At 37.7% G+C, this 16,398-nt stretch overlaps 1 protein-coding gene across 1 annotated transcript; it reads left to right on the plus strand.

Moving 5' to 3' along the window:
* Positions 1-210: 210 nt before the first annotated feature.
* On the plus strand, positions 211-14,345 carry LOC132279381 (DUF21 domain-containing protein At1g47330). The gene is made up of 12 exons (XM_059781338.1): positions 211-532; positions 1,038-1,114; positions 1,221-1,304; positions 1,385-1,498; positions 1,886-1,972; positions 2,148-2,287; positions 2,395-2,482; positions 10,637-10,710; positions 11,677-11,798; positions 12,416-12,654; positions 13,390-13,436; positions 13,863-14,345. The coding sequence occupies exons 1-12, from the start codon at positions 355-357 to the stop codon at positions 13,987-13,989; spliced, it is 1,377 nt and encodes a 458-aa protein (XP_059637321.1). The 5' UTR covers positions 211-354; the 3' UTR covers positions 13,990-14,345.
* The last annotated feature ends 2,053 nt before the right edge of the window (positions 14,346-16,398 follow it).

Consider the following 16,398-nt stretch of genomic DNA (forward strand, 5'->3'; position numbering starts at 1 on the left):
ACTCAACTCAACTAATAATCAGTCATTGAATTAACACCATGAATATGATTGTAAAATTGTACTAGTAATCAAGTTGGACGGCAGAGAATCTCTAAATATATAGAAAACAGTCGGGCCAGTCCATTGAAGGACCACTAGTGGTCCATCTTATGTTGTTCTCTGATCAAACCGAGGACCAAATTTCACAAATAGAGAGAGAAAATATATACTATATATATATATTTCTACTATATAAAAAGATAGAGTAACAGACACAACTTCTTCCCTTTCCTTCACTTACGACTGCAAAATCTCGAGGAGGATATAGAGAGACAGAGAGACAGAGTTTTAGAGAGAGAAATACGAGTTTTAGAGATGGCAGCGGACGCACCGTGCTGTGGGACTATGTTCGCGCTGTATGTGCTGATAATCATAGGACTTGTGATCTTCGCTGGTCTCATGGCTGGTCTCACTCTTGGCCTCATGTCTCTCGGCCTCGTCGACCTCGAAGTCCTCATAAAGTCAGGCCGTCCCCAAGATCGCATCCACGCTTGTACTCTCTCTCTCTATATATGTACTTATATGCATATATATAATAAATCTACACACTACAATACTATTGCTCTCAAATTTCTGATAATTATACAAGAATTATGCAATTTTGTTTCTGGGCAAATGGGGATTATGCTGTTTTCAATTTGGGTTTTGTATTATTTTTCATTAGATGCTAATTTTGGTTGAGAATTTCAAATATTGTTGGTCGGTGATCAATTCAAGAGCTAGCAATAGCCCATTGAAGTAGCTATATGATGTATTAGGAAATTTCGCAAACTTTTTGTGGACCATAATCTCCTTATTTTCACTCTCTGAGTTCGGAATCAATTCCGGCTCACACGGTTGTTGTATGAATTGGGTAATTAATATTCATGGGTTGGAAGTTGAATTCAACCAGACTAAGTGGGAAGAGAAATGTGTGTTTGTGCGTGTGGTATTGTCTCAGTAGTTTTAATTGGCAAAGAGGCCCTTAATTGTGTTTAAAATTATCTATTTTTTGGCAGCAAAAATATTTCCGGTGGTAAAGAATCAACATCTTTTGCTATGCACGCTCTTGATTGGCAACGCTTTAGCAATGGAGGTGTGTGGAAATGCATTTAAATGATTGATGATTGTTGTTGTTTATGTTACTCTTATTTAATTATTTCTGATTTTTTTTTTTTACTCTCTTTTCTTCGTGCCTGTAGTCTCTTCCCATATTCTTGGACAAGCTTGTGACTCCATGGGCAGCGGTCTTGATATCAGTGACTCTTATCCTAATGTTTGGAGAGGTTGTTTATCATCAAATAAACTGAGTATGTTTGTTTTAGGTGGTGTGCCAGGTTGTTCTCTGATTTATTTTTAATTGCAGATATTGCCTCAAGCAATCTGTACTCGCTATGGCTTGACTGTTGGAGCTACAATGGCACCCCTTGTCCGTGTTCTTCTTTGGGTATTCTTTCCCATCGCTTATCCGATTAGCAAGGTATAATTGATTTGCATAATTAGGCACATAATTTTGAATGTCTTATAAATTTATTTTGTTTGCAAGATGGTTGTTTTCTCATAAGTGGCTATTTGCCTTTTCCGGTTGCTGAGATATAAGAAGAGGGAAATTTTTTATTTTTCATGCTTGGGACCTCTGAAACACAAAATATTCTCTTAGTTGACCTTAATTCGACTATATTTTTGGGTGGAAATTTTCTTTTTTGATTATTAGAACAGCATGATACATATAATTCAATTTTGTTTGCCTTTTCCCCCTCAATTTTTTAGGAGCTAAGTGGACGGATATAGGAAAGTAGTTTCTTTACCATCTTATTTTAATTTAGTTTATATGTTCTTTTCTTTAAACATTTTATGTTATGGCTAGGTTCTGGATTGGATGTTGGGTAAGGGGCATGCTATTCTTCTGCGTAGAGCAGAGCTCAAGACATTTGTGAATTTTCATGGCAATGAGGTACTTTTTTCAACTTAAAATTCCAAGATATTGTTTATCTTGTATTAATTTTGAGTTTACTTTTGCCTCATTCTTATGCTAAAGCTATCTCATGCTGGTTTTTTTTTTTTTTAAATGCTCAACCATTCCTCTCTCCTCTAGCTAAATATTATGGTACATATGTTTTGTTTAATAGGCTGGGAAAGGTGGAGACTTAACACATGACGAGACAACTATCATTGCAGGGGCACTTGAATTGACTGAAAAGACTGCAAAAGATGCCATGACACTTATATCGAGTGCATTTTCCCTTGATCTGGATGGAACTCTTACATTGTGGGTTTATGGTTTGTTATTCAATCCGTGTATTATGTTTGGCGAATTCTTTTTATGTTGTAACTTTAACCCCTCTCTCTCGCCCTTTCCTCTCTCCTTACATTCAGGGAGACTTTGAATGCGATAATGACAATGGGTCATAGTAGAGTTCCTGTTTATGCTGGAAATCCAACAAACATTATTGGACTCATCCTGGTAATTTCTTTTCTTTTACCAAAAATCATAATTTCTGCGTAATTAATAGCAGGGCACTTCCAACCATACATACCAAAAGAAAAAAAACAATAACAAAATATCAAGAACCCTTGACATATATTTTTCATATGCTCTGATTTATAGTGTGTAATTGTAACCATTTGTCTTAGATGAGGTGCAAGATTTTTCATCAAAGATTTTCTTTCTTGTTGTTGCTTGTTATATTTTTTTTAGATATATTTACTTGATTTAGGGGCCATTACTCGGTGCTAGCGTGCAATATGTTAGAGTAAGGTTGACAACCTTGAAAATGCTTGTTCAAGTCTGAGCCTTGAGGCAGCCACTCCATGCAAGTAAAAGCTGGGGTTAACTCCTATTTTTACGGGGTTTGGACCTTGGCAAGCCCCCTGACAGCCATGGGATGCTATTAGCGTGCACTGGGGGTGTCCAGTGGCATTTTCGTAAATATGGCGAAAAAGTGAAGCTTGGAGTTTTGGCTCGGGATCTTTATGGGAGATACCTTGAGTGCATAGAAGATGGTTGGCGCAGACGGCACTCGATTTAGATGTCGGGAAGGGTCTAAAAGGCCATTATGACTTCTCAAGCAGAGGTGATATCTACTCCTGTCAGACTGTTGATTTTCCTTAGAACTATACTAGAGAGGGATTTGTTGAGCACATCAGTTGGGCTATGGCATGGTTTGCTTAGAGGGCTTAGCCAACGTGCATGAGCACGTGTTGCACCACTCCTAGACGGTTGCACAAGAGGGGAGCATCCAAACTACCGAAATGCAAACAAGTGAGCAGCGGCGCTGCTCGAGCGTCCAGGCGGGCGCGTGGGCAGGAGTCCAGCCCGGTGTGCGCGCGGGCGTGCAGCCGCGTGCACACGGGCGTTCAGGCATGGCGCGTGCAGATGAGCACTAGTGTGCGCGCCGGCGTGCAGCAGCGTGCTTATGAGTGTGCACCCGGGCATGCACTCGGATGTGCACATGGGCGTGCATGGCTTGGCACGCCGTGCACTCTGAGACATTTATATGTGGGTGCAGATTAGTCGGCTTGGCACGGGCTAGGTTCACAAGTTTGGCTCAGATGTTGCTTAAAGTATGAACCACACAAGTCATGGCTTATGGTTACAGAAGATGGCTAAGTGGGCTCAGTTGGTTGGGGGCAGTTACTAGCACTTCCCACTCATGTGCATATATTATGGGGAGTGGGGGTGTGCTGAGTAACTTCCCATGCATGTGGCATAGATCTGAGGGGACAACACACAGGTGGTTAGAGTCGGTTTTCTTCCACTATGTTGATATATAGAATGTGGCAGATAATGTGCAACTTCTTGTGGACAGGTGGCATGAACAGAGCGTGCCAACAAGCTAGCAGTTGGGCTTGTCACCTGCATATGTAGTGCTGGCACACTTAGAGGGTGCCAGCACGACCCTAGGTGGATGGGGGTGTCATCCACCACTTTAGTGGCCAGTTGTGGGCGGTTTTGAGAGTTTGCCTATATATTGTTAATGTAGGTTCTGTAGAGAGAAGAGATTGAGAGTGAGACACAGAGTTGTGTTGTGAGAGACTCTTGTATGCTTCTGCAGGTTAAGGTCTTTCCTTGTACTGTTTTGTGAATAATAGTAAAAGGTTGGAAGCCTTGTGCTTCTGTAAATTCGTGGGTGTTATTGTCCTTACATTCTTACAACTATACTTGTGTGTGAAAGTGTTTTACTTGTTGTGTGTTTTAGGCAGCAAGTGTGAGTTGGTTGAGCTAAGTTAGAAATTCAGAGAAAAGTAGTTCATATTTCTGGCTTAGTGCCATCACAGGCCATTAGATTCGTGTTCAGAATTTACCCCTGTAACACCTATCCAGTCTAGCCTTCACTGCACTGGAAAATGTCTGGACAAACATTGGTGTGGCCTTTGATATATACATGATATGTACTCCATGCATAAACAATGGGAGTATGATCTTATATTCGTCAGGACCTTAGATACAGATGTCAAAATAGATTTACGTTTACCTTGGTAAAAGAAACTTATAACAAAAGAAAATAACTTAAAGGATAATGGAAAGAGGAAAGAAGGTTAGCTGGAAAAAGAAGGAAGAGAGAGAGAGAGAGAGAGAGAGAATGCATTTGGATGGACTTGGTTTAACTTGTTAAGGAATTTTTATGAAAAGTGAAATAGAAAAGGCAGATGTGGGCCACCTTTTTCCTCCTTGTTTTGATTGAATATGCAAACGCTTGTCTATATCTTTAGGGTTTGTGATCTAGGAAGCACAGACATGCCTAAAAAGTCAAAAAATCCGTATCAGACCCGCCAACATGCGTGTTTGGAATATATATATTCTGGACACGCTCTGACACAACATGGACACATTTCTGACACGCTTATCACATTGTTAAGGAGTTTCAGTTTTGAAAAGAAAGATGTGTTAAAATATAAATATGATCACTTCTTTGGAAACTTTTAATAATATGGTGGTCATGACATAAGATATTTAAATTTTTGGGTTCTAAAAGAATTATTATTGTTGTTGTGGAATAGATTCAATTGTGTAGTTTTTAAACGATAAACTAATTATTTTTATAACTCATTAATTGTTTTGATTCGTTAATTATTTCATTGATAGGTTGATGAAAAGTAATATTACTCTTAAATATAGGATCATATGCATAAAAAGATATATTTTTTAGTGATTGTGTCTGTATCTAAGTTTTTATGATTTGTGGTGTCTCCATATCAGTGTTGTGTCGAATCCTTGTCTTGTATTTGTATCAATGTTTCTTAGTCTCTGATAGTTTCTTTTTTTAATCAAGAGGACCTTCATTGTTGCTTTGTCTGAGTCACTCTAATACTTGATCATTATCACTCAACTTCTGGATAGGTACTTCCAAAACTAACATTTCCAGGTATGATGAGTGGTAGCTTTACAGTGGGTTTGAAAGATTTAGACAACCCATTTTTGCCCTCCCCTTTCAACCTACCAACCTTCCAAAACCTGAGAAGGAACGGCGCTTCCATCTCCCGAGACAATTTCCCCGGTAGGGCTCGCCTACGATAAAAAAACTGAAAAACAGACAATCAGACCATCCGATTGGATATCGGACTTCACTATTACACTTACGACATCACATAAAGACACAAAACACTTCCTAACTACATCACACACTTCCCGGCATCTGATCACAAATTCCCCAAAAAGGGCAAAATTGACATTTTACACTACAGCCCTATGATCCGATTGTCAGAACGGAAAACGAACTTCACCATCGAGTCCAGAGCACCCAAAAACCCCAGGATACACCTCTCCTCGAGGTCTCCACCCTTCTCCATCACTCACTTTGATCAAAACCCTTGGCAAGGCCCGAACAGTCAACACCAAGTTTGACATTTCATACCGATGATCAAACTCATCCACAAACCTCACCATTGTGCTTAGAAGGTCCAAAAACCTAGAAAAACACTGTAATATTGCCTACCTTCCAGCTCGACCCCACATTTGACCAAGTCTCTACGGCAGGGACCAAACGGTCAATTCCAAGGTTTGAATTTTTCTTCGAAGAGTCAAATGGACAAACGGACATCACCAATGGATTCAGAGGGTCCAAAAACCCTAGAAACCATTATAATATTGGCTATGTTCCGGTCCAGGTCCACTTTGACCTAATTTACATTCCCAGGGGCAAAACAGGTAAAACTGCACTGCGCAGGAGTTTCCAGCAATTGCGAAAGGATAACGTATGCCACATCAGCTGTATGAGGTTATCATGAAGTCAAAAATCCCTGAAAATGGCACTATTTTGTAAAATCTGGGAAATGAGGGGCAAAGTCGTCATTTGCTTGGAGAAAGGAAGAGAAAAATAAGAGAGAGAGAGAGAGAGAGGCATAGTGCCACATGAATTCACACGACACTTCCTCTTTTTGACAAAATTAAAGGAGGGCCATACATGTGAGGCCCCTTTTGTCCTCCTTTACTCTCATCCCTTGGATCAAAAGTACTTTTTGGTAAATTGCAATCTAGTTCATGAAAATTGCATTTTGGTCCTCCGAATATTGCATTTTGGTCCCCCTTGGCCCTACAAATAGGGCCCAACTCTCCACATTTTAGAGGTCCCCTTTTCTAAAAAAAATGCCAATTTCTAGAAATGCTCTCTCTCTCTCTAGAAATACCGTCTTTCCATATATATATATATACACACACAAACACCAAGAACACACACTTTCTCTAATCACTCACATACACCTCTCTTCACCTCCTCTCTCTCTACACTTTGAGAGAGAAACTCACCGGTCATCAAAAGCTTGAAGAACGGAGCAAGAACTTCAAACAAAGTGGGGTAACGATCTTCTTTACCTCTCTTTTTCATCTTGTTTAGCTTACTTTTTCAAGCTTTAGTTCATTTTTGCTCTCTTTATTTGGATATTTGTGTATCTTTACAAGCTTTGAGTTCATTATTTTACTTTCGATGTAATACACACACACACACTTTCATACGCGTGTTCTACGGCAACGGGATGATATTTTTGGCTTACCGTTGTCGTTGCCAGCCTTACACACACAAAAGATGATTCTCGTAAGGTCGTTACGGCCTCTCGAAAGCTAACCAAATGATTATCTCTTCGTGGGATTTTTACATTTTATATTTGCTCATCTTTACATTTTTACGTGCTTTATGTCTTTAAATTAACTCATTGATGTAAAATGAGCATACACGAGCACACTACGGATCATCACTTTTTGGCCTCACTTTTCATATTCGTGTCCATTATTGCTCTCTTTATCATTACATTGCTCGTCTTTACATTTTTACGTGCTTTATGTCTTTAAATTTACTCATTGATGTAAAATGAGCATACACGAGCACACTACGGATCATCACTTTTTGGCCTCACTTTTCATATTCGTGTCCATTATTGCTCTCTTTATCATTACATTGCTCGTCTTTACATTTTTATGTGCTTTATGTCTTTAAATTTACTTATTGATGTAAAATCAGCATACACGAGCACACGCGTGTTCTACGACCACGGGATGACATTCTTGGCTTTCTGTCGTCGTAGTTGATTTCACAAACACAAAAGGTGGTTCTCGTGAGGTCATCACGGCCTCTCGGAAGTTAACCAAATAGTTATCCCTTCACGAGATTTACCAGTAGCTTTCCATACTCGGAACCACTTCTCGAGGGCATTTTTACACTTTACACATGCATTAGCCATCAAACTGGACATTCTCTACACTTTTCTTTACAAAACAACCATCCCGGTCATTCCCAACCATTTTTGACATCTAAACCGGCTTAAATTGAAAATGGACATTTTATTTACAAAAGGTCATTTTTGTCGGTTCTCGACACCTTTTGATCCATTTTTAGCTAAAGTGGTTATTTTGGTCATTTACGACCTTTCAAAAACCCACTTTTAAGTAAGTGGTCATTTTTGCCTTTTTTGGCATCGAAAACCATTTTTGTGTCAAAGTGGTCATTTTGGTCACTTTTGATACCTCAAAAATCCACTTTTTGGTAAGTGGTCATTTTTTGCCTTTTTCGGCATCAAAAACTACTTTATTACCGAAACGGTCATTTTTTACCACTTTTGGTAAGGCATTTTGTCAAAACAAAGTGACCAATTTGGTCATTTTTGGATCATCAGAAACCACTTCAAGGCGAGGTGTGTTTTTTCAAGTCAACAAAACGATCTCTAAATCAAATGTCCATTTTCAAGTTCAAAGTTGCGCTAACCAACAAATGTCACATTCACACACATTCACTTTGCATTCTAATTTAACCATCCAATCGAAACCAACAATCAAATCAATTTCCAAAACAAGACATCACTTTTCCAAAAGCAAACACAAGCACAAACACATACACACGTGCACACATTCTGAGAGCGCATAAGTTCTTGACATCATCCCTTGTTCGGTGATACCCAAAATGAATGGATACTCTTTGTTTGTTTATGCGTCTAATGACAATACAATGTCTAGAAAAGCTTTGTCCACCAGCTTACAGGCCCAAGGTTTATGGTTTTTAAGTGGGACTGATGTGACCCCTCCATATTCCTGGAAGCTTACTGATTGTATGTCATTAGAACATTGATTGACAATTTGGAAACATCCCTTCAATGTATCTTCAAACAACCAATCCAAAAATCATGCGAAATCATTTCATCCAAAACATGAATGTTTCATACTGGCTTAGGATCATCGTTACTACCGATGCATCCCTTGACCGAACAATTTCTAGAATTGTTCTAACAAAAATAGGCGATTGCATTGTCTAGAGGGGAATGGATCTTTAAGCAAGATTGTAATGATCACGCCTATTCTTCCCGAGAACTTGCCTGGTTGTGCGCAAAAGGGATCGCAGTTAGTAATTTGGAAACATCCTCTGAATAAATGAACATTCATGTCAGTATCCAATGGCGCTCATCTTCAATCATCCCTCTAACATAGCACAACTTTAGGACATACACCTTAGACTGCCTTCAGTCCATTTGAATCACAAACTTGGGTGGAGACCCTATAATACTTAACCACGAGCACCATAACACTCGTTCTTCCCCCACACTCTTTTCATTTCAACTTCGGGTGGAGACCTTACAATACTAATTCAGGGATACTAAAAATATCCACGTCTATCTTGTATTCAACTCATCGCGGGTGGAAACCCTACAGTACTCATTCAGAGGCACCATGAGTCCTCAGTCTATCATCAATCATCCTTTTGGGTGGATACCCCTTACAATACTCCTCCAAGTAGACATTCCGATGCCTGCCTTCCTTATCCATGCAGAGGCAATCCCTTCGGGTGGAGACCCCTTACAATACTCATCCAAGTAAGCAGACCGATGCTTGCTTCCTTTCCTTGCGGGCGGAGGCCCTAAAACTCACCTTTTTTAGGTTCATTTTCCTTCTCAGCGTAGATGGAGATTCTTAATCTCATTTGGAGTTGACCTTGACTCGTCCCTTTCATTTCACCGATCTTGAACTATGTTTTGATTTGATTCCCATACCTTGGGATACGTAGGCAAGTTAGGGACACTCCCCGAGTTCAGTCATGTCCCTCGTCATAATTACCATTCCTCCACCGGGACCATCATCTATCATTTAATCTCCATCTCACCACATTTCACCTCCGTCACAACTTTCCATAAACAACTGAAAACCTACCTGCATGTTCCTCATCATTTGTCATTGCACAATCATATGAATGGAAATGGAACTTAGCAGAGTATAGGTAACCGTACTTGGTACGGGCGTCTTGGGGCAAGCGTAAAGAAACTCCCGAATCCAACCTTTGGTAAAGTAGACCGCGAGTCATTCAGGGCCTCAAATTCAATCCAAATTCTTTCAATCTCTGATGACCTAACACACCAAAACTCAATGTTAGGTGGCGACTCGTCAAAATATCTGAATTTGGCCCTATCATATCAATTCACCTCCAAATCACACCCGTCGCACATAAATGCCGGCAACGACGGCTGACCTCCAACCCGGGGGATAAGCTTGAGTGGGTTTTTACCTAAGGGAAAAATCATGGCGCAACAAAAGAAAACATTCCTCAGATGAGGTTGAGTGCTCATCTGAGGTCCGAAGTTTATGGAGTACATGTTGTACTATGGATACTAATAAAATACAATTATGTCATTTCTAGAGCCTCATTATTTTCAATGACCTCTACCAAGCCTTAATAAAGGAAAAGGTTTCATTAGCTAAAAGCTAGTTTTATGATGTTCGGTCAATTTTATGTTCTTCATTCCTAAAATGTTTTATCTCATATAGGGCTGTAACAGATAAACTTTATGACCCTTGATAATGTACCAACATACAATAGGACTTGTTTACTGTACTGTAATTTAGTATATCTTGTTGAGTTGAGTTGGGTTTTCATACTAATTTTAATAACTTGTACCTCTCAAAGCAGTAGATTGAAATCTCAACATGCTTGAACTTTTAGTTTACCTGTCTGATTTATTTTATTTTATCTTTCATATGCAATAGCATAGTTATTAAAACCTGGTTCTTCTCACAGTTTGGTTCTTGTTAAGCCATCTTCTTATATACGTCTCATGTTTTGTTTTTTGTTTTTATTTGATTTTATGTAATTCTCTTATTCATGGTTTCTGCTTAGACTTAATTTATCATCTTTAACTGCTTCAGGTTAAAAATCTCTTAACAGTTGACCCAGAAGGTGCAGTTCCTCTCAGAAAAATGCTAATAAGAAAAATTCCTCGGTAAGAATGAATGTTTCATATATCTTTTATTATGCGAGAAAATACATAATTGCTTTTGACTCAATAGGACTGAAAATAAATGATTTGTTGAGCTCTTCTACTAGTTAGGATAAGTGGATAAGGCTTCACTGAATTGGTTGAGTTGTGTCTTAAGATATTGAAACTCGATTATTGCCAAACTGTCCAAATAATGTATTAGTTTTACAACCTCCGCAAAGGATCTAATTATGAATCAAGTCAGCTTCAGACCTTTTGCTTGCAGCGCATCCCGAATAGCTCTAATATGCAAAATCAACATCCCTTGCCGCATTGTGAATTACTTAGTTGAAGAAGTAAACAATGACATATATCATTTTAATAAAGTTATTTGAAGGATTTGGCAGGTTAAGACCTGTCACTTATATCTGGTATTGGTTAGAACGGGGTGGTACTGGGTGGTCTTGCTTGGGATAAAAGTTGTAGAAATGGTAATGGGGTATGCTCAACAGGGTGTGCATCCTAATTCAAAATACCATGGCTCTGACTTGATCTTTACATAGATTATTGGCAATGATGGATTCTGGAGTAGTGTTTTCCAGGATTATGTGGTAGCATTGGATCTTACAGAATTGTTATGCTCTTCCCTAATAATTAAAGGTAGACCAGAACATGTATAGAATGAATGTAAACCATTTTTGACTGAGCTGATCACACCCAGGGAATCCCCATGTGTGCAATAGCCACTGGTATTTGTTCCATCATTGTACTTTAGTTACCGCATGCATGTTTTATAAATTATGTAATTTTGTACCAGCATCTATGGCTTAGACTTGAATTCTATGATTAATGCTTGATTGATGTATATCTCCAATGGACTGAATAATTTTTCAATATCGCAACATGCTTGCTTATTTATTTTATCCTATTTTATAATCAATGGGCTCACTTCATATCCTTGTTTCTTTTATCTCCTTCAACATTCTTCAGGGTTTCAGAGAATATGCCTCTCTATGACATTCTGAATGAATTTCAGAAGGGTCACAGCCACATTGCAGTTGTATATAAGGATCTGAACGAGACTAAAGAGACACTGAAGAAAATTGAAGAGGGTGAACATCTTGATTCCTTATATACATCACTTTAAACATTAAATACTAAATTTCTATGGTTATCAACTTATAGATCCTAAATTGCTATGATTATCAAATTATAATGGTAAAACTCTGAATTTTCAACTGTTCACTGAATATCCCTCAAATTATCATCTAATTTTGGAAAAGATTCAACCAGACCTGAATTTGTCAATAAGCATATTTGACTGAGCTTATTGTGTAGGATCCAGTTTATTCTTTTCAAATTATTAATTTTTTTCTTAAATTATTGCTAAAAGTCTTGCAAATTTTGTTTGTGACTAGTGATCACCAAGTTCCGCTGGTATTTTATAATTTCTGTATTTTCCAAATTCTGAACTTGTTAACATGGTCCTGGAAATGTTCATACTCCTCAAATCTTTAACTTTACATATTTATCTTTTTGTATGTATTTCTACTGCTGCTTCACAATATCTATTAATTATCATGATTGACTAGTTATAAGAAAATGAGTCTTCATGACCAATGCTGCAAGATGGGTTTAATATCCCTGGTTTCCTTTGCCTGACCTATTCTTATTTTTAGGACTTGTATCTTGTGATTTAGTATGTTTGTTTTACTATGTGGCTAATCAGAACATCCTGAGGCCAGCCCTAAATCAAAGTCACATGACGCTGACACAGCTGTGACTAAGAATGATGGAGATCTGCAGATGAAGAAAAGTCCTCCAGCGACTCCTGCTTTTAAGAAGCGGCACAAAGGTTGTTCATTTTGCATTTTGGATGTGGAGAATGCCCCTATTCCAGAGTTCCCACCCAATGAAGAGGTTGTTGGTGTAATTACAATGGAGGACGTAATCGAGGAGCTTCTTCAGGTATACTGAAAAATTGGATATTTCACATGCGGAAAATTTGTCCCAGTATACGTGGGGCACATACATGAGACTGAAATCCACCATCAGCTAGTGATTTATGCATCTTAACAGCTCATGATGGTGGCAATAGTAAATATGAATATGATGCAAACCAATCCTCTTTGTCATGGGGCTGGCTGCCTGGATCCAGTTTCTCAGATTCACGGTATTAAAATGTGCATGTGCTACATACTTGAGCCCAAATTTTTTAGGACAGTTCTTACACAAATTCTGGGGAGAAGTGACAATCTAGAACTGCTTTCGCAGAAGCACTCGTCTTCATTTTGAAGATTTGGAGTATCTTTTGTTATGTTAGCCGACTGGTTGGACAGTGTAAAAGGGAGCTGCTCCTCTGTTCAACTGCTTTTCTATCATCTCTACTACCATATTACATCTCTAATTCATCAATTTTCTCCCTTTATAAACCCCAAATAACATCATCATTTCTTTTATTTGATGAACGACAGTATTTGAATTTTTTTGATGAAAACTACAGTACCTCTCTCTCTCCTGGTCCTTTTGTCATGGGTCTGGTAGCCGAACTAAGCAGATAACTTGTGAATTGTAATAGACTTTTCTGAGAATTTCTTTTCCTGCTTGGTTTTAAGAATGCTACTTGAAAATGCTTTGGTTTATCTTTTATCGTTTTATGATGGTACCTGTTGATCTCAATTCTCTTCTATTTTCTTATGTCAGGAAGAGATATTGGATGAAACTGATGAATATGTAAACATTCACAACAGGTATGTGTGATTATTGATTTGGGAAGTGTTTCTTACCTTTCTTTTGTTTTCATTTCTTTCTTCTAGACCTCCTGTAACCAGATTGTATTTGAGTCTGCCAGCAGTGGAAGGATAAATCTTGTTTATTTCCTTGTGTGTCCATTCAAGATTGAGAACATAGGTTATTGCAAAGTCTGTTTGCTACTTTACGTATCATGGTACAGGAGGGTTTTACCTACACTACTAAAGAAGCAGGACATTGCCGTGGTTTCGGCAAAATGTGGACTAGCCCCTTGAACCTTGACTTGCCATGCGGCGAGGGATGGATCAAACCAATGACTGCCTATGAATAAAAAATATAAAAAAAAATCGTAATTGAAGTAAATTTAGTGCTTTTTTATTTATTTATTTATTTTTTATTTTTCTTTTCTATTTTTGGGAATGCAGGATAAAGGTTAACATGCATGCGTCCCAGGAAAAGGCTCCTGATGAAAACTCGCAACAGCATTCTTCTGGCCCGGAAACTCGAGGTTCCACCCCTACTTTATCAGATTCTGCCAGTACTTTGCAATAACATTCTCATCACAAGGCACTAGAGTTTCCGAAGGAGACTAGTTCGAGAGAGTGCTGATTGATACTCTTTGTTCCTTGTATGATTATTAGACTTAGGATTTACATAAAAGAACAGAAGCTGGGGGGTTCACTCTGGTAGGAAGAGTTATTTTAGTTGTTACAAAGAAAGCGACATACCCTGCTTGTAAAATAGGTAGGCTGGTCTTGCTGATGTAGCATAATTATATAGATTGTTGTAATCTCTTGTTTGATATTCTGATATTAGAAAAGATCCAGTTATGTTAAATATGGATTCTATGGATCTCATCAGACCATTTGTGACAACATTGCATTCAATGAGCATGGAGAGTTTGGGAACTGATTGTGATGATTGAGATGAAATTGTTCATGTTGCAAAATGTTCAAGACTCTTTAAGAGTTCGGCACCTTTCCTTGCCTTTGAATGGCAATTTTGTGTTCATATTATCCCTTGCATGTTTGGTAGGTAAAATAAAATTTTGATGGGCTTTTGGGATCCTCTACAGTACAACACACGTGTTATACTGCAGTGGACAGTCAAGATCATTATCACGTGTAGCAATCCCAGACGTGTGAATAATCATGACCGTCCTTGCTACTACAGCACGCGTGTTGTATTGCAATGGACGGTCAAGATCATTCCCACTGAAATTGGAATTTGAGAGACCTAGCTCAGTCACAACACAATGTTATACTGCAATGGACGGTCAAGATCATTCACACGTGTGGAACCGCAAATCACCTAAAGTTCGGTCACAGTAACGATGTTTTAGGTTAACCCCAAATCACCTATAGTTCATTTATCTTCAACATGCAAGTTTCGGTTAATTGAGCTACCTTTTGCATAAATATTACCTTACTCTCGACATCATTGCAATTCTTCATCTCTTTTCATGGTTATTGTAGCCCAGTCGGAGCCAAGAATATCAATTTAGGGGGCCGAATTATTACTATGTAATTGTAATTTAATTTTTTTTAAAATAATTGTAACACAACTTTTTACATAATATTAGTCTTCGTTTGTGTATATATATATATATATATTGAAAAAATATAATCCAAAAATGAGAAAAGTGCAACCTAAATTAATATAAAGAAATTCAAATTTTCTTTAGCAGTTGTTTCAAAATTTCAAAATTTTAATTTCATTTTTTTTTTTTTTTTGGAATACTTTGATTCCACTTTAGCAAAGACGTATCATTGTTGTCTTTGTGAAAGACTAAAAAATAATTATAATTCTAACTAAACAAATCTCACAAGAGTTATAGAAATTTTCATTTACATTTACAATTAAAAATATTAACATATATAATATCATTATGATTATAATTATTTTTCTTGTAAACATCATCTGAAAAAGATGTCAGAGAAGAAAAATATATTTTTTTCATTTCTATCAAATATGAGGGACTATAGTATAATTTTCTTCCTTATCTCTCTAGATTCATATAATGGATTATACATGTCTATATATGAATGAAATAACAATTTATTTCTTAAGGCTGCGAGATTTAGGTTTTCAAAAGTATGACTAAAATGTTGGGAGTTGGTCTTTTGAGTTTCCAAGGAAAACAAGTTAAATTTATTTTTATATAAAAAACTTTATCCAACTTTGGAGTTGAACCGCAAATACTCTCACCTCATATTTTGAAGGTCGAAAGTTCAAATCCCCAAATCACTCCTAAGAAATTTTCTTAGTAATTGCTCGGTACATGTGAGACAGGAGACTGCATGTGCGCGATACCTCACATTTTGGAGGTCAAAAGTTCAAATCTCCAAACCACTCCTAAATTTTTTTTTTTCGGTAATTACTCAATACAGGTGAAATAAGAGACTGCATGTGCGTGAGCAATGAGAGGATACTTGGAATATATAGAGGAGGTGGTATTAACAGTTGAAAAAGTTCCCACAATTCAAAGATGTTATGTTATCATGATAGATAGATATCATATGATAGGAAGTGAACTTAGTTAAGTGTAAAAAACTTTATCCAACTTTAGAGTAGAATCGCAAATACTATCGATCATGATGGATAGATATCATATGATAGGAAGTGAACTTATAATGTGTAAATAGCTTTATTCAACTTTGGAGTCGAAAGTTCAAATCCCCGAGTCATTCCTAAGAAATTTTCTCAATAATTGCTAAGTACATGTAGAACAAAGAACTGCACGTGCTCGATGCCTGCACATTTTGGAGGTCAATAGTTCAAATCACCGAATCACTCCTAATAAATTTTCTCAGTAATTGCTCGATACATTTAGGATGAACAGGGTACTACATTTGCGCGATTGTTGATTATGGAGTGCTATAAGAGGCCCAACGCCATAATGGGTTAAAAAAGAGTAAAGAACTTCATCATTTTATTCATTTTTTGGGATACTACATGTGC

This window comes from Cornus florida, unplaced genomic scaffold (genome assembly GCF_030987335.1).
Source record: "Cornus florida cultivar Cherokee Brave unplaced genomic scaffold, ASM3098733v1 CherokeeBrave_3.0.0_Hap2_Chr10, whole genome shotgun sequence".
Lineage (NCBI taxonomy): Eukaryota > Viridiplantae > Streptophyta > Magnoliopsida > Cornales > Cornaceae > Cornus > Cornus florida.